The 23,805-nt window shown below is 42.7% G+C and overlaps 1 protein-coding gene and 1 pseudogene across 1 annotated transcript; both read right to left on the bottom strand.

The window, feature by feature from the left end:
- Positions 1 to 587: 587 nt before the first annotated feature.
- On the bottom strand, positions 588 to 23,725 carry LOC115133823 (dehydrogenase/reductase SDR family member on chromosome X-like). Its single transcript, XM_029667304.2, has 7 exons — positions 23,580 to 23,725; positions 18,856 to 18,963; positions 18,324 to 18,392; positions 8,742 to 8,843; positions 7,125 to 7,332; positions 5,854 to 6,064; positions 588 to 3,145 (listed from the first exon to the last, which is right to left on the bottom strand). Exons 1-7 carry the CDS (start codon positions 23,677 to 23,679, stop codon positions 2,963 to 2,965), a joined length of 981 nt encoding a protein of 326 aa, XP_029523164.1. The 5' UTR covers positions 23,680 to 23,725; the 3' UTR covers positions 588 to 2,962.
- LOC115133813 (E3 SUMO-protein ligase ZBED1-like) lies at positions 19,743 to 22,166 on the bottom strand (annotated as a pseudogene).
- Positions 23,726 to 23,805: the final 80 nt, after the last annotated feature.

Genomic DNA, 23,805 nt, shown 5'->3' with positions numbered 1-23,805 from the left:
ATGGATTTATAGAAGAGCCTTACCCAATCTCATGAATAATATGGAGACAGAGACGTGGTAAAAATCCTTGTGTAACTCGTGAATAAAACATTGGATTCCCCAACGTGTGTGTGTGGCCTACTCTACTCATGGTGCCTGAAGAGCACAGTGTTTGTTCTAAGCCGTCCTCTTTGACACACATTAGGTATGACGTGCGAGTCTGAAGAATGACAGATTGGTTTGTCAGATGCTTCGAAAAGACTGATGCCCTGCTTGCAAGCTGCAGGGGTATTACTTCCACACAGTAACATAATAAATGTCATGGCCTGTCACACACACACACACACACACACACACAGAGACAGAGAGTCCCCGTGGTTATGAGAGTAATTGGATCCTTCTTTACTTACCTTTACACAGAATGAATGTCCTTGAATGAATCATCTCCCATCATTCTGACTGTGCCTGTGTTTGACTTGAACAAGACACCCCCCCCCACACACACACACACACTATTGTCAATATGTTGAAAATGATAATACAATTTCGTCAATCATTATGCATTACTGCACATAGTAGATTTAAGATACAAGGTAAAAACAAAGCAATTAATTTACAATGGATTTTTATTTAGATTTGTGTCCAATGTGGACATCCTTCTCTATGACATGAGTGAGGACAACACAGTCACATCTTAGAACCACTCAATGACTTGAAACTCAAATGAATAACTACTTAATTAGTTAGTACAGTACAACTAAAGAAAACTTGGAAAACAAGGCATCGTTCACAGTGATTGTGGTAATACAATGGACAACCGAATTACTTCAGATGAAAATGTCCTTCTGAAATGTTTACACCTTGGATGTATTATATCTAATGTTTACGGTGTTTATTATTTGTTATTCTTCTCTTACATTTTTGTTGTTGTTGGTATTTTCTTAAAACTGCATGGTTGGTTAAGGGCTTGTAAGTAAGCATTTCGCTTACTTAATCCTGTCGTATTCGGCGCATGTGACAAATACAATTTGATTTTCATTTGGTGTCTCTTATGTCTGCCTTTTATCCAGCATTAGACTCATAACACGTGTTGTATCATAACAAAAGCAGATGGAAGCTTGGAGGAGAGTCCTCTTCTCTTCAAACCTTCCACATTAGTATTCTAAAGAGCATGTAAGTATTGGCACTGTTGTTATTGAATAACTGTTGTCTTTGGGGCATGTACAGAACTGAACCGTACACTGCTTAGGCATGCATACACACATACAGTACTTGAACACAAAACACCTAAGACAAAACGTCGACGATATCCTGTATGAGAATTTAGACACGCACACCTACAATGGATTGTAGACACCTAGAAGAAGTTAGATAACGAAGATGTGCAGTCCCTATTAGCCATCGCAATTAAAAAGATGTCATAGCAAGTGTTTGTAATTCCAGCAGCCATCGAACACGAGCACAAATTACAGGCAGCGCCCAAGTTAGAACTCTCCACACTAGAGACCTCTTATCATGAGAATCACTTACAGTAATTTAAAGATTCAGAATCTAAGACTGAAAATGGCGTGTCTGAAAATACGATCCACCAACCATTAACATGTTATTACTGTTTCAGAACACTTAAAGATGAGCATCATTTTGTCATCACAGTATGCCACAGAGACATCAAAAATCACGACAACATTTCACATCAGTCACAGTGAAGTGGAGATAGCAGGGCAGAACATCCCCTCTGGGCACAGTAAGTCAAACAAGGCAAAGGCATCTACTGTACTATGAGGAAGCTCGTTGTCAGTTTTTTTCCTGGATGACGACAACAACAAGGATTGAACACACGCATTAAATGAGGCAAGTGCAAATTAAGCGGGAATAAGGCTAACCAAGTTTGAGTCTCATGGTGGTCATTGTTAGCCCTTCACCAAAGCATATTTGATATGATATTTTTGATCACAGCTATGAGGCGGTACATCTACAGATATTTGGTCCAGTCCTTGATGGGAGTCAGGGGTGGACTAGGACCAGAAATGGCCTCTGGCATTATACTAACACAACATCATTTTTTTCCCTTTTGGCCCCCATTATTAGCCAGATAATGAGCATTTTGTTTTAAAAAAAAGATTTACACAGGCCCACTAGGATAAAAATGGACCAGCCCATCTGGCATTTACCCGAAATGCCAGATGGCCAGTCCGCCCCTGATGGGAGTCCAAGTACGAGAAAAAGAATGGACAGAGGGTCCAATTTTAGACAGAAAAAAAGATGGGTCTGTTTCGATGAGATATTAGTAGCTCCGATGCTGTTCTTTGTGTTCTTCAATGTTTTGTTATCTGCGATTCCAGAAGAGGGAGCTACAGTACCAAAGCTTAATACATTTGGCAGCAGAACTTGTATTGCATTATAAAAAACATCAATTCCATCACTCAATGTGCAGTTCAGCATGTGTTTAATAGAGCTTGCCGCATGGTAGAACGGGTGTCTTCAGAACTGTCGTTGCGGAGGAGGAGCTATGTTAGAAGATATGAAATGCTGAAGAGTCGATTCCATTGCTGGTGTGTTACGCAGTACTATGAGGACAGAGGTCAAGAGAGGACAGTTACTGTAGAGGCAACAACCAAGGTTTGTGCTGTAGCTAGATGTTGCTAAGTAATCAGGAAGCCTAAGTCCACAGGCTGTCGCTGTATGTAGTGCTGGCTGGGGCTGACTTGGGCTGTATCCCGACACTACTAAAATATGCACTTGTGCTCTCCTCCCCATGAATTTAAAAGCATTGGATTGGTGTCAGCCTAGGCTAGAGGGAGTTGCTACCATATTTCCTATACCAGTGCTTTTAAATCCATGAAGGGAAGGGAACAAGTGCACACTTGGGGTCGAAGGGAAGGCTTGAGAATTGGGACGCAGCTTGGTTGTTGTTGACGCTGGAGGGAGGTGTCATGCCACTGATCTTGGCATACTTCTAAGATCATGGTTCCTGGTTCCTCCTCTAGGACTCCCGAAGACCAACCAGCGCACAGCTCTGTTTCCACAGCTCAGCCCTCACGTTGTGATCGTAAGTAATGTCAGCCGATTCAGTTCTCTCCCCGTTATAGAAGTAGCAGCCTCCGACCCCCTCCAGCTGCGAGGCAGTGGCAGCCAGGATAGATGTAGACGCTCCCTCGGCTGGGGTCTGGAGATGACACAGAAATAACACTTTAAAAAAGAATGGACAGGCAGGGACAGGCTTGTTCTTCAGAAACATAGTGGTCCTCTGTTCCATTTTCAAAATTGTAAACTGAAGCCCAGTTCTATCAATCATTTGAACCGGCAACAACGCTTTCATAAACAGGATGGTGTCCCCTGTTCCATTTTCAAAATGTAAAATACATTTCACAGCTGAATTGCTAAGCAGCTTCAGTTAGTTACACCTTGTCCCCAATTGCTGGAGAGGCGGCTGGGCGGACGAGATTAGAATTAGGCTATTTAGATATATGACAAACAGTTGTTACAGCAATCTAAGGCGTCTGTGAGCTCTCAGGTGAACTAACACGTCTGTCTGGCAGCAGCAGCCTGTGGTGAGTGATGTGCAGCAGGCCGGGCAGCAGCAGGCAGGTTAAGTGGAAGAGGTTAGAGAGGAGGAAGCAGAGCCAGACTGATCTATCGCAGGCCATGCCTACTGCTCTGGAAAGCCTGGAGCTTATATAAGGCGCATATGGCGGCTCCTAAATGGGCCCACTGCACTGGAGGAGAAACAAACGCCAACACAGAGCAATTTAAACACTACACTCGCTGCCCGTGGGAATCTGAATTCACGTCCCTCGTTTAAACACACAAACACAATCAACAACACATAGAGTGTGAGTGTCTTTGCTGATGGGGACTTTGAAGAGTCAAGAAGAATTTGCTCCCCACAATATATTTGGTCGAGAGGTGAGGTTTTAGTAATCCCAATTGTTGTATGGCCAAAAACAGAGTCAATGTGATTAACACTGAGGATGTCCCTTGAATGGAAAATGTGAATGAAGACACTGGCAGACAGGCCGGCTTGATTTCCAAACAGCAGATGTGAAATAGCCCCTAATGAAATCCGTCGACAGTCCAGAAATGTGTATATAAAACGAATATTCGCCTTAGACAGCACACATACGTCTCACTTATAAAATAAATACTTGTAGAGAAAGGAAAAGGGACGAACATTGAACGAAACTATATGTCATGCAGGTCCATATTTCTTAGGGTGATCATCACTTGTAATATGGACAAAGGATTGAGCAACCATCTGTGGCCAGTGGGCATCACATAGCTGCCCTCCATACTGCAGTTAGTTGACCAAACAAGTGCTGCAATACTAAATGCCGCAATTACTTGGCAATCCAAACCTCAGTGGATATGAGACATCTTTCCAAACACACACAACCTGAACAATCAGACAGATAATGAAATACGATTCGGCGCTAGACCCCAGGTCCAAGATAAAAGCCTCCAAAAAGGAAATTATGACGGAGATAAATATCAATGTCTGACAATATCAACTCTCATTATCTTTGTGGAATATGAGTATTGAGGAAATGAAATCCAGATGTTTTGCACGCTATCTTTATATTGTCACCCTTGAAATACTGTATATTTATTTAAACTCTTAAAGCCCAACTAGCTCAATTTCCCATTACATTTCTCTGTGTTAAAAAGGACAGTCATCTAAATCTATTCAGCAAAAAAGCAAATAGTCTACATTGTCCCTATTAGAATGCCATAATACAGAATGAATCTGTGAACATGCAATGTGACGTTTTAGAAGCAGATTCAAGGGTGATTTAAATAACTAGGAAATAAACAAAATGACCATTACTGCCACATGCATTTTGCTTGCAGCTAATTTGTTGTTTGCCGCTAAATTATATAAGCAGGTTGACGTTTATTGGGACGAGTCTTGTCTTAAAGGCAGAACTGAGCGATTTCCGTAATATGGGCAAGTTGCAAAGCCAAAATTGGATTTATTGTAAAAATTCATGAAAACAAAAAGTACATTTTTGTTCTTAATTTAAGGTTAGGGTTAGGCATTAGGTTTTAAATGATTTGATGATTTTGTGCCAGCTAGTGACCACTCTGTAGAGCTGCCTTCAGAACAAGATTCATGACGAAAAATGCTAAACTGCTAATGATAATGAGGATTATGGCATCAAACACATGGCATTATGGCATCAAACACATGGCATTAAAAGCACCTGTAAACCACGTTTGATGCATTTGATCCCATTCCACCTATTACGCTACAGTCATTACCACGAGCCCGTCCTCCACAATTACGGTGCCACCAACCTCCTGTGCCTCTCACTCACCTGTGGTTCGGAATAAATTGACCACCCCATTTAACACACCATTTGATGCGACTATAATTCACATGCTTTTACTATCTCAGAACCCCAAGAATGCAATTATAATCCTTTTTAAAACACCGGGATTCCACGGCAATATGATCAACAGAAAAAGTCATTATGAAGCCTGAGCAGTAAAAGCCTGGACCATTCCACATGTGTTGCACCTTATTAGTATTCACATCAATCACCGCTGTTAAGCATTGGTCAAGCGTAGAAGCTTCTTCTATTACCATATCTATCTTCGGTGCATTTTTTCCTCAAGTATGCCAAATTCCAAAGTAATTGTAAAGGTCGTTTACCGTACCCTTAACAGTCTTACAGAACTGTCAAGCATCGTTTATGTTATCCTATAGGGAAGTATAAGACAGTTTGGTGAAATACTATGACACTGTTGTTAGTTTTGAGATGGAATGTGGCCCATATCTACAGTGTATTTGATGCATTTTTCCCCCTCAGGTTCCTAACCCTTGGGTGGCCTTTAAATATTCGAATGGTCATCTAGATTAAGATTCTACTTTACCCTACTAAACAGCATTTTGGCAACAGGTTTCTTGGCTGCCTGGGCTGGAATGCAGAGGTTGTTGTACAGGTCAGTATCCACCATGCCTGGGTCTACTGCGTTGGATGTTACTGGGAACCCTCCTGCTGTTATCTTCTCCTGCAGATGGTACGTGAAGAGAACCAGAGCCAGTTTACTCTGAGAGTAGGCACCATGCGCACTGTAGCAGGACCTGGAGGGAGGGAGAGAGAGGGATGGGGAGAGAAATGGAGAAAGAGGGAGAGGACGAGAGACCGTTTATCTCGGGTTAAGCCATGCTTTATAATACGATAATTTGGCAGTTTAGTTCGTCCAAAAAACCTAAGCGAATTAACATACTTATTCAGCATGTTGTCTACAACCTTGTTGTTCTCAATCCAATGCCCCCTACTAAGCTATCTGCATGACTAAACCCAATGTCTATTATACAGTGTCTGTACTGTACTGAATAGATGGACTTATTGTTAACACCATAAACACTGTTCAAAAGCAAAGCAACCTCTCTGTACAAACGCACTGTGAAGGTCATAAGAGCATCGGATTGTGAAATACCCAATCTATAACGTGTGTCCCCCCCCCCCCCCCCCGTTTCTTTTTCTTACAGCGTGAGATTGTTTCTAGATGGCACCGTTGCAGCTAGCCCTTGTAGCCAGCAGCATCATCCACTCATTTCTCCCAGATGTGACGAAGCCATCTGTCACATCTAAATTCGCAGGCGAGAAAGAGAGAGACACCGCTGTTCTGCCCTTGAGGCAAGGAGCCTCTCAAAACAGACTGTATAATAATGGTTTATCACACAACACTATCTCTCATCAAAACTAATAATGTTGTCCTGGTAAGAACATTTTAGAAAATGTTAGCGTTTTTATTGAGGTCAAACATTTTACGAGTATCAAAAAAAGGTTATGGGAAAAAAAGGTCAAGGGAATCAAGAGGCTTTGTCGGCCAATGAGATTCATTGGATATAGCTTGTATCTTGAATTGAGAATGACATTCACCCGTAGCCACCAGATAAACACTACTACCACAGTGGTAATGGTTTTAAATGTGACTCAACCATGACTAATACCAAAGAGATGACAATGCCACGTCGGGATTTTGATTTCGAGAGATTGATTCAATTTCAGCAATCAATTGACACCTGAGAACAATGTTGGAAGCCATATCCCAAATAATCTGGGTCTGTGTTCATGAAGCGTCTCAGGGTAGGAGTCCTGGGATCATGAATACAGACGCAGGTCCTGGTCCCATACCTGCCCTGTAGGTCTTCCATATTGAGTCTTCCAACGTAGTGTGTGGCGGAGGACATGGTGACGACGCGGGAGCAGGCGTCGTGTCTCCCAGACCTCTTCAGTTTGTCCAGGAGGAGGTTTGTCAACAGGAAGTGTCCTAGATAGTTCAGACCAAAGTGCAGCTCGAAACCGTCCTCCGTCGTTCCCTCGGGAACCAGCATGACACCGGCTATGAAGGACAAGCAATATGACATTTCAATCAAAGTGCTTTACAGATACCCAGGCTAAAACCCCAAAGAGCAATGCAATGCAGAGGCATAGCGGCTAGAAAAAACACCCTAGAAATATTCAATCGATATGGCGACAAGATATAACAGCCGTCTATGCTGATATACTGTAACTGACACTTCTGTTGAGTGATTGTGAAAGGAGAAATACATGGTACTGCTAAGGTCGTGGGTTTGATTCTTGAAGAGATCACACATGGTACACATGCTAAAAAAAAGTATGTACTCACTGTAAGACATACAGTACAGTGAGCGAATACATTTTGTATTTGTGTAGGCCTAAATTCCTCTGGATACGTGGCATATATTCTTCATAAGTTATTATTAAAAACACTCCCTCTATAGACGCCACACCTCTAGGTGTGCTATGACACTTGCAGACGATGGTCAACAAGACCTGTCTGCAGATCAGTCTATCAGTCTATGGTCTCTCAAGCAGACACCTTCCCCTAATGCAGACTGAAACGGCTCATTACTCGAACCCCAACACCATTGACTACATGGTAATGGAGATTACAACGATTTGTTTGTCAATAACACTATTCGACACGCAATTAGACGTCGAAAGTGAAAGAGATGCAAGGTGGCATTAGGCCTTGCTTAGCTTACTAAAGCATAGGGCATAGACAGAGAGAACTCACGGCGTGACGACAACTCTACTGACGGGGGGGAATTCAGGGAAATCAGAATGCTATAGGAGCCTACGTGCCAAACGGCACCCTATTCCGTATCTAGTGAAGAACTTTGACCAAAGCCCTATGGGTCCTGGTCGAAAGTAGCACACTATATAGAGAATAAGGTGCTGTTTGGGACACATCCGGGGTCTGTGTAGCGATGACCTTTCCCTATCATTACTCTCTCAATGGGGTGGCACTAACGTCTGCACTACGTCCTTCCTTCGGCCTCTACCATCCGTTATCCGTCAGCCCGGTGTGATAAGTGATGTTAGCTGCTGAGAGAATCTTGCAGACTGGTGAATTATTAATTCAGCCCGTTTGCGAGCAGAGAGTGGCTGACTGCTACCACAGCATGGAGCCCCCCAAGCCAGTCAGTACCGGAGTCTCCAAAGACCTTCTCTCAATAAAAGCTATTTTGTTCAAACAAACTGCCACGGAGGACTACACAGTAGGGCTTCGCCTGAAATGGCACCATATTCCTATAGCAGAGCACTACCTCATAGTGCTATGGTTAAAAGTAGTGCACTAAAAGGAATAGGGTGCCATTTCAGAGGCCTCCGAGGGCCCGGAGACAGGAGGCTTGATTTTTCAGATGAAATAACTACGCTGTGATTCCCTTTAAAAGGTGAATGTTGTGGTATATTGAATAACGAGGTTGCTTGGTGTATAAGTACCATTGTTGACAAGGACGTGAAGTGGTAGAGCCCTGGCTTTAAACCTGTGGACAAACTGCCGTACCGACGTCAGGGAACACAGGTCCGGGATCAGAAACTCCACTGTGTACAGAACACAAAACATACAAACAACATTAACATTCTATGCCTAAATACAGTTGAAGTCGGAAGTTTACATACACTTAGGTTGGAGTCATTAAAACTTGTTTTTCAACCACTCCACAAATTTCTTGTTAACAAACTATAGTTTTGGCAAGTCGGTTAGGACCTACATTGTGCAAGTCATTTTTCCAACAATTGTTTACAGACAGATTATTTGATTTATTGTATCACAATTCCAGTGGGTCAGAAGTCTACATACTAAGTTGACTGTGCCTTTAAACAGCTTGGAGAATTCCAGACAATGATGTCATGGCTTTAGAAGCTTCTGATAGGCTAATTGACATCATTTGAGTCAATTGAACGTGTATTTCAAGGCCCACCTTCAAACTTAGTGCCCCTTTGCTTGACATCATGGGAAAATCAAAAGAAATCAGCCAATCTCCACAAGTCTGGTACATCTTTTGTTGCAATTTCCAAACGCCTGAAGTTACCACGATCATCTGTACAAACAATAATATGCAAGTATAAACACCATGGGACCACGCAGCCATCATACCGCTCAAGAAGGAGATGAACGTACTTTGGTGTGAAAAGTGCAAATGAATCCCAGAACAACAGCAAAGGACCTTGTGAAGATGCTGGAGGAAACAGGTACAAAAGTATCTATCCACAGTAAAACGAGTCCTATATCGACATAACCTGAAAAACCGCTCTGCTCCAAAACCGCCATAAAAAAAGCCAGACTACAGTTTTCAACTGCACATGGGGAGAAAGATCGTACTTTTTGGATAAATGTCCTCTGGTCTGATGAAACAAAAATAGAACTGTTTGGCCATAATGACCATTGTTATGTTTGGAGGAAAAAGGGGGAATCTTGAAAGCAAAAGAACACCATCCCAACCGTGAAGCACAGGGGTGGCAGCATCATGTTGTGGGGGTGCTTTGCTGCAAGAGGGACTGGTGCACTTCACAAAATAGATGGCATCATGAAGGAAATGTATATGGATATATTGAAGCAACATCTGAAGACATCAAGCATACGTTGAAAGTTGTGGCAAAATGGCTTAAGGACAACAAAGTCAAGGTATTGGAGTGGCCATCACAAAGCCCTGACCTCAATCCCATAGAAAATGTGTGGGCATAACTGAAAAAGTATGTGCGAGCAAGGAGGATTACAGACCTGACTCAGTTACACCAGCTCTGACAGCAGGAATGGGCAAAAATTCACCCAATTTATTGTGGGAAGCTTGTGGAAAGCTACCCAAAACGTTTGACCCAAGTTAAACAATTTAAAGACAATGCTACCAAATACCTATTGAGTGTATGTACACTTCTGACCCACTGGGAATGTGATGAAAGAAATAAAAGCTGAAATAAATCACTCTCTCTACTATTATTCTGACATTTCACATTCTTAAATAAAGTGGTGATCCTAACTGCCCTAAGACAGGGCATTTTTACAAGGATTAAATGTCAGGAATTGTGAAAAACTGAGTTTAAATGTATTTGGCTAAGGTGTATGTAAACTTCCGACTTCAACTGTATACAGGCATCAACAAATTACAAACAAACATTACAATTTTCCTATGCTATAATACATTTTTTGATTTAATTTTTGATTTCACCTTTATTTAACCAGGTAGGCCAGTTGAGAACAAGTTTTCATTTGCAACTGCGACCTGGCCAAGAAAAAGCAAAGCAGTGCGACAAAAAACAACAACACAGAGTTACACATGGAATAATCAAGAGAACAGTCAATAACAATAGAAAAAGCTATATACAGTGTGTGCAAATGGAGTAAGGAGGTAAGGCAATAAATAGGCCATAGTAGTGAAGTAATTACAATTTAGCAAATTAACACTGGAGTGATAGATGTGCAGATGATGATGTGCAAGTAGAAATACTGGTCTGCAAAAGAGCAAAAAAAGCAAATAAAAACAATATGAGGATGAGGTAGGTAGTTGGATGGGCTATTTACAGATGGGCTGTGTACAGCTGCAGCGATCGGTGAGCTGCTCAGATAGCTGATGCTTAAAGTTAGTGAGGGAGATTCAACCCTAACCCTTTTTTCTCCATAATTTAAAAAAAACCTTTATTTAACTAGGTTAAGTTTCCCAATGACGGCCGAGGAACAGTGGGTTAACTGCCTTGTTCAGGGGCAGAATGACAGATTTTTACCTTGTCAGCACGGGGATTCGATCTTGGAACCTTTCGGTTACTAGTCCAACGCTCTAACCACTATAGGCTACCTTCCGCCCCAACCCTAACCCTAACATAGACGTCTGCTTAGCTACAGTAGTACTAACACTGGTCAGGACAAGACGTCCTCCTTTAATTTAGCTTTACATCAACCATTGACACACCAGTCCATAAATGGCAAGACAGATTATTGCAAAGGCTTTCAATGAGTAGAAACTTCTAAGTAAATGTTATATGCATAAAGTCCTCTCTCCTCATACACATAAAGCACCCTCCTTGCATGTAACATCTCAGGAATCCTAATTATGCAAATCCTAATCTTATACTTCCTTTCCCCCTGAAGGATAAACAGCTGTATGATAAGCCATGGTCTCATTCAGTAGTACACAATAAACCGTGAGACTAAAACTGAACAACGAGGTAGATTACATTATGGCAATACACTCAGTGACCTGGCATGAATTAAACATGATCTCATCATCAGTGTAATAAAAGAGCACAAAGCACATGTAGATGTATATCCAATATGCCCTGGTATGGACACTGTCACCGACGAAACGTTACAAGAAAAGGTGGAGAGTTAATTGTGTACGCAGGAATCATTCTGATGGGCCAAATGACAGCACGTTTATTTCCATCACCCACAGGAAGAGACAGAGTGGACAGAGTGCTTCACTGAACTTTACTCATCTGCATAACAGTGCAAGGCAAATAGATACCGTTTGTATCTTGATAACTGCTCCAACGTTAAAAAGAAAAAGAAAAAAAAGGGCCACATTAAATCCTAATTAAATGAAGTCAAAGCATTTTAAAAGTCAACGCTATAATGAGACAGGAACAAGAATGTCATGACTGAAGCTCGCTCCATGGCTAGGAATTCAGGGTTTAACACAATATTATTGAGTAATGACATTAGCCCCCCACACACACACACGCACACGCACACAAATCAGAATGTCATATCTCTGAACCACTTGGTACAGCTTGTGGCGTCCCCGAACCAAGTGTTCAAGCACGTAATTAAACAAATTACTGTCCAATAATTACTCTGCATTACACTAATCACGGGACTCTTCCCCACTGAGTGTAAAGAGTGAACAGTGTTTCAAGCATTGTTGAGCTGACGTATAAATGGCTCCATAAAATAAGAGTAGAGAAAGCTAGAGAAATCCACGATAAAAGTAGATGTTCTGTTGGGAATGAGTACTACCGATTAAAAGATATTCAGCAACTCTTGGTAGGAAAATGGAAGTTTGCTTCAAAAATCAACCTTTTATTGTTAAAGTCTTTCTGTAAATGGCTTCATAAGGGTACTAGGAAGGACCCATAGGAGATGTGTGTGTATATACTAACGACCCATAACTGTACTGAACAAATTTGTGCAAAGCGAGGGGTCAGAGAGGTCAATTGACAGCCATGTAGCTGTAGAGAGGAAAGGACAAAGGACATCTCTCTGTAATAATCAGTGTGTCACAGTGAGTCAACAAAGGCCTTGCTAGCTAACGATGTCGTATCTTAAGTGGGAGATAACAAAGCATTCGCCCGGCTAATGGCTTGTATAAGGTCATCCCAAGAGACTGTGATTTACAAAGAGTAGAAATTGTCCCTTGTATGACTAACTATATGGTGGTTATATGCTTTAGAAATCATTGCAGTGGAACTCATCTAAGACCGTACAGATATCCAAAACGAACGCATAATTATTCCCTTTCTCCTCCTTCCTTTCTTCTTCTCCAACACTTAAACTCTTGTAAATATCAAGCTCTTAGGATTTTACTGTGCATTTATCCTCCAAAAAATGAACATAGCCATAAAAAATGTAATAACCCAACTGAGAATGTGTGATCCCCAATAAATTATCTCTATTCTAAATCACAGTCCAATATTGACCAATATTTGCATAGATTACAATAATTAATTGGAAAAAATACCCATGCTGTAGTAAATATTGTTCCAGTTCATCTCTAGTGCCAGAGCTTTGCCATGGTGCCAGATCTGTCATGAAGGAATGAAGGGTATCCTCCAGACTAGTCACAGTGCCAAATAGCCAGCTGGAGGGCACAGACTAGAAGGCGTCGTGCCATCTGGAAAATCAACAAAGATGTCTCATCCAAAGACGTGTTGAAATACTGAATTACATTCTCTCTCTGACCAGTTCTGACTGCTGAAAATCAGCTGCTGTCCAATAACAGGACAGAAGCAACATGTCTAGTTTGACCATCCAAAGATAAGAGATTGATCATCCACAATTTCTAGGAGCTTATAGGATAGATTGATGCTGCTCAGAAAAAGGAGAAGGAAGATTGGATGGCAAATCAGCAGGATGTCCCATTGGCATGAGATTCATCTCTCACTCTCCGTTGCAGAAAGGTGGTATGGAAGTCAGGAAGTCGTTAAAGGAGATGGATGCAGCCACTGGTGTCGCAAACTAAAACGCTGACACTTGAAAAAAATAATGTCACCAACTTTCATTGCCGAGACCCTGCAGATGCTGTACGTTTCCAAATGACCGTAAATAACAGGTTGACTGTACAGTAGTACAGCGGTTGCGGTCCCACAGTGTCACGGCAAAACGTGTTGAATGGACAAAGGCTCAGACACGGCGACGGCAAACAGCTAAAAGCCGCGGTGTCTGTCCAATCGTTTGGCCACGTCGCGGTGTGTTATAGCATTCACCTGCTGGGGTTTCAACGAGATCTGGCTGTTTTTGCTGGTTTGTAGAATCATCGGGGGAATTGACTGTTGATATTCTGGTCAATGGCACGCAGCCGCCCATAGTTCTGGGCCCGGCTTCCCAAAAACCATTTTGAGGTTAAATTCATCGTTAGAACTTTGTCGGATCACCTTTAAATCTCGGCACTGTTTTACAAAACCGTGGGCACTACAGTTACCCTTGAGAAACGCTGTTATGTAATGGCTGTCTCAGACCATTCGTAGAACAGACGAGTGCATCGTTTATTTTGCCCGTCCACGTCACTTCATACACAGAAGATCTCAGCGAACACAAAATCTACTTGTTTATCTGTCTTTCTGTGACCACAGATAACTTCAGGACGAATACAAATACAAAGTCGCCAATGTCTTTGCAATTGTTACAAACAAGCAAAGGATATTATGATGCTTCAAATGAAAACCGAGATAACTGTATTACAATATCCATACAGTAGGCTATATGTAGGCATGTATTTAAATGATATTGAACTAAATGTAATATTCATTCAATTTAGAATTATTTAGCTACGCTACTGCTATGCTACTGTCTGTAATGTTTGCCTCAATATATTTACCAATGTGTAGCCTAACATGTGCGCAATGATGTGCCAAATCTTGATTTAGTGTTTTGTTTAACTAGGCAAGTCAGTTAAGAACAAATTCTTATTTACAATGACGGCCTACCAAAAGGTAAAAGGCCTCCTCCTGGGTTTAAAAGTACAAATAAATTAGATAAAAACAAAACACACATCACGACAAGAGAGACAACACAACACTACATAAAGAGAGACCTAACACAACAACATAGCATGGCAGCAACACATGACAACACAGCATGGTAGCAAGACAACAACATGGTAGCAACACAGCTTAGCAGCAGCACAACATGGTAGCAACACAAAACAGGGTACAAACATTATTGGGCACAGACAACAGCACAGAGGGCAAGAAGGTAGAGACAACCATACATCACGTAAAGCAGTCACAACTGTCAGTAAGAGTGTCCGTGATTGAGTCTTTGAATGAAAAGATTGAGATAAAACTGTCCAGTTGAAGTGTTTGTTGCAACTCGTTCCAGTCGCTAGCTGCAGCGAACTGAAAATACGAGCGACCCAGGGATGTGTGTGCTCTGGGACCTTTAACAGAATGTGACGGGCATGACGGGTGTTGTATGTGGAGGATTAGGGCTGCAGTAGATAACTCAGATAGGGGGGAGTGGGTCCTAAGAGTGTTTTATAAATAAGCATCAACCAGTGGGTCTTGCAACGGGTACAGAGATTACCAGTTTACAGAGGAGTATAGAATGCAGTGATGTGTCATATAAGGAGCATTGGTGGTAAATCTGATGGCTGAATGGTAAAGAACATCTTACCGCTCAAGAGCACCCTTACCTGCCGATCTATAAATTACGTCTCCGTAATCGAGCATGGGTAGGTAGGTCATCTGAATCAGGGTTTGGCAGCTGGGGTGAAAGAGGAGCGATTACGATAGAGGAAACCAAGTCTAGATTTAACCTTAGCCTGCAGCTGAGAAAAGGACAGTGTACCGTCTAGCCATACTCCCAAGTACTTGTATGAGGTGACTACCTCAAGCTCTAAACCCTCAGAGGTAGTAATCACACCTGTGGGGAGAGCGGCATTCTTCTTACCAAACCACATGACCTTTGTTTTGGAGGTGTTCAGAACAAGGTTAAGGGCAGAGAAAGCTTGTTGAACACTAGGAAAGCTTTGTTGTTGAACATTTAACACAAAATCCAGGGAGGGGCCAGCTGAGTATAAGACTATCATCTGCATATAAATGGCTGAGAGAGCTTCCTACTTCCTGAGCTATGTTGTTGATGTAAATTGAGAAGAGCATGGGGCCTAGGATCGTGCCTTGGGGTACACCCTTGGTGACAGGCAGTGGCTGAGACAGCAGATGTTTTGACTTTATACACTGCACTCTTTGAGAGAGGTAGTTAGCAAACCATGCCAAAGACCCCTTAGAGACAAATACTCCTTAGCACACAATAATGGAATAGTCAACCATATCAAAAGCATTGGCCAAGTCAATGAAAATAGCAGCACAACATTGCTTAGAATCAAGGGCAATGGTGACATCATTGAGGACCCTTAAGGCTGCAGTGAAAGCAGATTACGAAGACATCAAGAAAGTCAGTGAGATGATTATTGACAAGTTTTTCCAGCACTTTTGATAAACAGATAAATAGAAATAGCCCTATAACAGTTAGGATCCGCTTGATCTCCCCCTTTAAATAAAGGACAGACCGTGGCTGCCTTCCAAGCAATGGGAACCTCCCCAGAGAGGAGAGACAGGTTAAAAAGGTTGGAGGTAGGCTTGGTGATGATAGGGTCAGCAACCTTAAAGAAGAAAGGGTCTAAACCATCTGACCCAGATGTTTTTTTTTGTTTAAGTTTAAGGAGCTCTTTTAGCACCTCAGACTCAGTGACCGTCTGCAGGGGAAAACTTTGTAGCGGGGCAGGGGAAAAAGAGGGAGGAGCATCGGGGCAAGTCGCATTAGAAGGGGTGGAAGTTGAGGAAATGTTGGACGGTCAAGGATGCATGGTTGAGTCAAAAATAAATCCTGACTTAATGAAGTGGTGATTTAAAGAGCTCGGCTATGTGCTTCTTGTCAGTAACCACATCATCAACTTTAAGGGACACGGGCAGCTGTGAGGAGTGTTTATTCTCCAGGTCTTTTCCAGAACCGTTTTCCAGAACTTCTTGGGGTTAGACCCACAGAGAGAGAACTGCTTTTTAAAGTAACTAACTTTGGCCTTCCGGATAGCCTGAGTGCACTTATTTCTCATTTGCCTGAACGAGAGTCAGTCAGCCTGAGTATGCGTGTGCCGAGCCTTTCGCCAAATGCAATTCTTGAGGTGGAGTAACTCTGCATAGATTACATAGGGTAAGCATTAGAATTAGCCGGCTAAATATTTGTTGCTATAGGTCAGGGTTCAACTAGATTTTTTCTTGAGTGGATGGCCGTAGGCCAGAACATAATTACAAATAATTTGAAGGCTACAAATTGACCGCAAGAAGCCCAAACATATATATTTGACTAAACATAATCATTTCAAACCTTGCCTACATTTGTATACCATCATGTGTCTCTCTATTATGAGTGGGAATACTTGGGAACAGATTTTCTTAATTAAAATCCCCTGGAGCCGATACATTCCATCTCTATGGGAAACCGGGCCCTGGTTGGTTTCACCTCTTATGTAGACGTCTCTGAAGCGGTCAGTCTTGAATAGGGAACAAGGTTAAACTGTGGAGGGGGCTGAATAAATGAGGCTTAATAGGACCTGAAGCTAATGTCTCTAAACATTGTCTTGCCTGGCTGGTGATTTAGCAAACACATTCTGACAACACACAAATCTGTTCTATTGTCTCCGTATGCTGCTGATGAAGCAAGGTTAGACATTCTGGCCCTACAAAGGTCAGAGGAGAATTCCTGGTGACATGCCACACCAACATTTCCTCAACCATCCAATCTTAGACAGCAAACAAACACAGTGATATGGAGTGATTATGTGTTGGGTGACAAGTACAAACTCTGACATATAGAGCTAATACCAAACGTGCTCAGATATAGGAGAGGGCATGAAATACACATACAAAAATGAGCTCAGAAATGCATCTATATGGCAGACATTGTTATTGGGTCTCAGGCCGACTAGAACACACTATATAAGACAACCAGATATCCCTGTTCATGTAGGAACTCTTACCGTTTTGCCTCCCACATAACTTGTTAAGAGGTTTGCTAAACACTGCTTGCCTGACAGTACATGCCAGGGCTGAGCGGAGAGGGGGAGAAGAGGGGGATTCCAGGCACCAGGGGGACATTTCTTGTTTTTAATACAAACAAGCCCATTTCTCATTTCCACGTCTGTCATCATTATTCAATTGTGTTACCCTGGCTGACTGGAGCTGTCCTACGATCATTGTCATCTTAGCACCAGCGAGGAAGGGAAGAGAGAAGCTGCCTGCTTGGGATCAAAAGATGCTGTCTACCCTGCTCCTTTCCAAACAGCCTCTTTTTAAATCACATCTGCATGACAATGAAACTGAGACTGGTTGGCAGCAGTTCGCTTTCCTCCTCGTACTCATCAAACACAAGCACAGACAAACAAACATCTCCCTCGCCTTTCCCCTGCTCCCATTCGTGTGACACGGCTTTGCTTTTATCAAAATAAATGGAAAAGGTCCATTTAAGGGAATATTTAGAGAAAACCTGCAGCCTTTAGGTAATTGCCTTTGGAATGGACTTTGGCGTCCAAACCTCCTCTGACAAGGTGCAGGTGGACAGACATCCTCCCTCGGTTACAAAGCAGGAGAAGTAGTTTACTCTTACCAACGTGCACCCACATTTTTGCCCAGGGAAACACAGCTAAAAGCCAGGGTACTCATGTACATAGGCCTATGTCTGAATAGCTTTACTGCCTGTGTATAGGAGCGGACCTATTTGAGAGGTAGCCTATTTATTCTGTAATGGCTGTGTGGAAACGATAGCGACAGAGCGGGAGAGAGAGGCTGTAAGGGAAATTGTTATGAGGAAATTACCTTTCCCCTCGCTGCCCTCTTCGTGGATCTTCTTCACAGCTTGCAGGCCTTCCTCTTCAGAGTTCCCAGCTGGAGGAGAGAGGAATGATGAGGGGGGAAAAAGAGGATGGAGGGAGGGATGAATGAATTGGGGTACTCTGGAGCAGCAGGTATCCTCCCCTCATCATAGAGACCAGGGAGAGCCAAGTGAAAGACTAAACCTACACTTCTGATTTGGGTTTCATTGATTAATTGAAGCAGTGACACTTACATTAATAATGATTTCCTTGCAATACCCCATTACATTTGATTGAAGAGTCAGATTTGATTAGGTTAGGAAATAACTGCCTTAGGCAGGGATGTGTTAGCAATGTTTCGAAGATTCCCTTATGGACTGTAGTGAAAATCAGTGCAACAGCATTACTTAAGCTACAATTGAACAAAACATGAACCTAAGGATGTTAAGCACACAGGCTTAAACTATGTTGAATTTAGCATTTTAGAATGATTTGGGCGATTACTGAGTCATGACCAAAGGGTGTGTGTACAATACCTATAACCACATGCATGCCAAGCCTGGCCAGGTGTCTTGCAGTCTCATAACCCATTCCTCGGGCACCCCCCGTCACTATGGCAACCCTTCCATTTTGTGTGGGCAAAACTGTGTGAGGAAGAGAAAGAAAACTAAGGTCCATACGTTGCCATTGCCTTGCAATACAATGGAACATCTATGGGTTGATACAAACAGGCGTATTTATTCCATCCAGTCCAACATATCACTGAGAACAACTCAATTACGAGCAATCAAAGCATAATTCCGCTAAGTGACTTCATTTTGTTTTGCCCATTATAAAACACACAGTACTTCCATTTTGGGACAATTTGTGTTGGAACAGAGAATACATTGGGTTATAATCTGCAGTTATTGAAGTGTACAGTGTGGGGTCGGACTGAAGTTGAGTGAGTCACAGGTAAATATGTCCGTAACGACCTCTAGTCCTGAAACACGCAGGGAGGTAGAACCCTTCACTGCCAAATAGATCCATTTTGCTTGACAACAGTTTCTGCCCCTGAAGATAAAACGACCTTGCGCAACAAGCACACAAAGAACAGCCTGCAGTGGCCAGACAGTTTAGCATGACTAAAATTAGAACCGCAGTGCGTATCTATGCACTGAGGGTAATCAGGATGGTTGAGATTTCAACTCTATTACATTTCTCCCCATCAGATTTGCATCACATTTTCGAGTGGCGGCTGGTGGGTGGTTAAATGGGCAGTTCGTTGCTGATTTCCTTTCCCGAAACAACTGTAACACCGAGGAGAAGCCTATAAATGCAATTTGATACCTTAGTAGTCCCATCGAGACTCATCTGAGGAAATTGTATTGGACACATTGAACACAAAATGAACACGAGCAAGCAGAGATTCAAATGACATAGGTTATACTTTATGTTCTTCTGAGAGTTCAGTACAGATAACAAAGCTTGGCACGTCAAAAGCTTATCTCAAACGTACTGTAAAGACATCTTAAACAGTCTAAGGACTTCAAAGAGCAAAGCAAACAAGGACTCAGAAATGACTTGAACATTTGGGACATTAAAAGACATTTAGCCCTACATCAAATAGTTAATCAAATAAAATTGCAGCATGATCAGAAATAGAAAATTCACCAGATGTTACACTCACATAAATCCTTTTTACTAGTAGACAACATAAGAATATATGCTGAGGACATTTAGTTAAGTATTTCCTTTAGGATTAGGGTATTGTAACTGTTTGGTAGTGGGCAGCGGCCTGCCCAGTTTTTCCATGGTCTGACCCAGAGTCCTGCTTCAGTCCCAAGCCCCATTCCCCTGAGTCATCCTCAATAGGTTCAGACTCATGGCAGCGCCGTGAGTTTTCATAGAGAAACACCTGTTGGTCTACATGTGCCAGGGTGAGGTAGTTCCTCTTACCACAGAAGAAAGTCCCAGAGGAGCTGAATAGTCTGTGGGAGGGGACACTAGTGGCGGGGACACACCAGTACTTCTGGAGCACCTTAGGGAGAGTAGGGAATAAGCCCATACGGTCCGACCACCAATGGAGAGGGTCTTCGTTGAGACCCAGGAGCTTCTGGGATTTGAAGTTGCTCAGCTCTTCCACGACCTGAGCGTGTAGCTCCTCTTGGTTCTCGTCATTGCCTGACTGGCAAAATATCACAGCCAAAGGGTTGCCTGCATTGCTACATGAAGGAGAGGGTTTGTCAAGAGTCTGTTTTTTGTTGGGTGGCTCACCAGAAAGAAGAGGCAATTCATCTGTGACCACATTCTCATTCCTCTGTTTCTCAAGAATGGCTTTGGCCTCCTCAATGACTTTACTCTCTACTTGGGAGCGGTCATGGGGGGACAGGAAAGGAAGACTCTTGTAACGGAGATCCAGGAAAGTGCCGACGTTGAGAAATGTTGCAATCTCAGATGTCTGCGGGTAGGTGCTGGACAACACCTTGGAGATTACCTCTTTGGCCATGCCAACCTCTTTTGTGTCCCCTTCTTTGGCCTTGAGGGTTGTGTTCAGCAGCATGTGAAGAACTGTCCTCACCATACTAAATGGTAGGATATCTACAGTCTGTTATCATGTCAGCTACCAGTTTGAAAGGTTGCAAAACTCCAATCAATCCCTCAACCATATTCCATTCACTGTCCTTGAAACTCAGCTGATGGTTGTCACTGTCCTCCATGAGTACCACACTGATAATGGCCTGCCGCTCTTTCAGGCACTGGAGCATAGTCAGCGTGGACACCCAGGATCGGACCCTGTCTCTGATGAGGACACTGGGCTAGGCCTTGCTGCCTCTGCTTCTCACACAGCAGATACATAGCCATCATGGACTGCTGGAAATAATCAAAACGGCAACGTCCCAGAAATCTGTTAACAGCTGAAAGGCCTCGTCCATCCCTCAATTTATAGTGTGGCAAAGGCAAGGCATCTGCACGGATAGATCCAGAAGAGAGCAAGCTTTCACAATGTCCAATGAACCGTTAATGGTGGCACCGTTGACTTTGTGAGTTATCCCCCATTCAACAAAGGTAATATTCTCAGCTCTGGAACTTCAAAGGTTTTCAGGCACCTGGAACTCATGGAGAAACCGGAACCTAGTCCGTTTTGGTCAGAGAGTGCATGGACAGGAAGATAGTAATAGGTCCTGTTCTGGGTTTGGCTTTGCCCAAGGTCAGTTGAGACACCGCAGTTCACCACCCCTGCCACCTCACCCAGCACTGCACCTCGGATCTGATTGTACCTCTGTGGTAGGGCCTTCATTGCCACGTCGATTCTGCTAGGGGGCAAGTACCTTGGATCTGCAGTCCTTAAAAGGGCCTGAAACTGGATTCTTCCACCACAGACACAGGGTACATCCCTTCACAGACAAAGCTGAAGATCGCAGATGTCAGATCATTATGCCGTCGGTTGATATTTTCAAATGCTGGGCTCTGCTTCAGGATGGCTCCCTGCTGCATAGGTTCAGTCTTTATCTTGGAGTAGGCCGTTGCGACTGCCTCACACATCTGCTCTGTGTTGCTCCTCACAAATTCACAGAACTCAAATGGGTGGTTCTTCTCCAGGTGGTATGAGAGATTGGAGGTGTTGCTGGAATATGCTCTTTTTTTTACATTTTATATTTCAAGGAAATCCCTACAGGCCAAGCCTTCCCTAACCCGGACGACGCTATGCCAATTGTGCGTCGCCCTTCGGACCTCCTGGTCGCGGCCGGTTACGACAGAGCCTGGGCGCGAACCCAGAGTCTCTGGTGGCACAGCTGGCGCTGCAGTACAGCGCCCTTAACCACTGCGCCACCTGGGAGGCCCGGAATATGCTCTTTTGAGTCATACATATGCGACAGAAGATCCTTCCAGTGTAGTATACACCCGTCTGCATCGGTGTAAAAGCCGAAATAACTCCATACTTTACTTTTTGCCTTTGGATGTGCGACAAAGTGAGGAAACACCTTTGGCCTCCATTTTGTTCCTTTGACAAATATCCTTTTAGGTGCCTTCACTAATTACTGACTACCTAACAAAGGCAGTGAGATAAAGGTAGCGTGAGATAACAAAAGAAAACGTCAGACTGGGGCTTTTAACGCATTAATTAATAGGCTATAACTACATTTTTTCTTATTTGTAATTCAACCTATTCTCTGAATAAATTATTCTAAGAGCCAGTACAGAATTGAGCTTGCCTCTCCCATGCTGTGGAGGACATTGTGTATAAATCTAAGGGACACAATGCAATCTGCTTCGAGTATTGACAATTTTGTTTATCCAATCATCTCTCTAATTACTAGCCGGTCATATCTTGATTGGGATACAAAAAATTGCCTGACTCTGTCTCTCACCATAAAGCATAGGGCCCAATTACACAAGCAAGGCTAAAACTAACTTCAGTACAGCTTAGGCTCTAAATGACATCACTGAATTCTTAGCATGCTTTGGTATGATGGGGGGGTCAAGGCTAATTGGTATTTTCTATAACGAGACAGAATACAACATTGCTATTGTGTCAGTGCATAGGTTAGACTACAGGTTCACATGAGGATTTCAACATTCAGACATGAGGTGAATAAGGGGAAAAATGGGATAATTGATTACCCCTATCCACCCAAATGCACTATAGTTCACACAAGGCAATGAAGATATGTAGTGAGATTATCATGACATGTGATTCACCTTACAAGGAATGGTATTATGGCATACTATGAATTCTGAAAATGTGCATAGGTATATATATATTTTTAAACATTCCCATTACAGACCTAGGCTGCTCTTTTTGTAGAATCAGTGAGCATACAAACACTATACTCAAATTGAGGGTTAAAGTACCCTAGGTCTGGGTATGGGGTTGTGTGCATTTGTGAAAATAGAATGTTGATATTAATTCATATTTTGTGCTTGAAAATACTGGTTATGGAAAGCAGATCATATGTCCTAACAACAAAGGCTATAGGTACAGTAGTGGTGGACTACCACATAACACTTGCAGCATGATTTAAGACCGATCGTCATATTAATTCCTCGACAATTTGTTTAACAGTGGTTGCATTTGACATGAATTCGTTAGCTAGTCAATTTCTCAGTCAATTTGGCCATTGTTGTTGAAAGCCTTCATTAGCTAGCTATGTAGTTACCGTTAATTAACAGGCAGCTCTAGCCAGCAGCTAACGTTAAAGGCTAGGAGAAGTGATCACCACTCAATCACCATCTGTAATGAATCTGTAATGAATACGGGGATGAACAGAAGTCTAACCTGGTAACGTAAAAGGCTTGTTGAACAGTTGATACAGAATAACTTTTACTCCCACTAAATACAACCTCAAAATTTGTAAAATGAAAGACAGTAGCCACATCTCTGTGCCAGGTCTCTCCGTGTGTTTCAGTCCTTGGATTCCGTGCTACTCTGCACACTTGTGCCTCGCTAAATTCCTCCTGCCCTGTGAGTGCGCCGAAGCGCGCTCCGCCCCTTGACATTAGTT

This window comes from Oncorhynchus nerka, linkage group LG2 (assembly GCF_034236695.1).
Source record: "Oncorhynchus nerka isolate Pitt River linkage group LG2, Oner_Uvic_2.0, whole genome shotgun sequence".
Taxonomy (NCBI): domain Eukaryota; kingdom Metazoa; phylum Chordata; class Actinopteri; order Salmoniformes; family Salmonidae; genus Oncorhynchus; species Oncorhynchus nerka.
The sequence above is the reverse complement of the archived record's forward strand: the minus strand, read 5'-3'. Positions and strand labels throughout refer to the sequence as shown.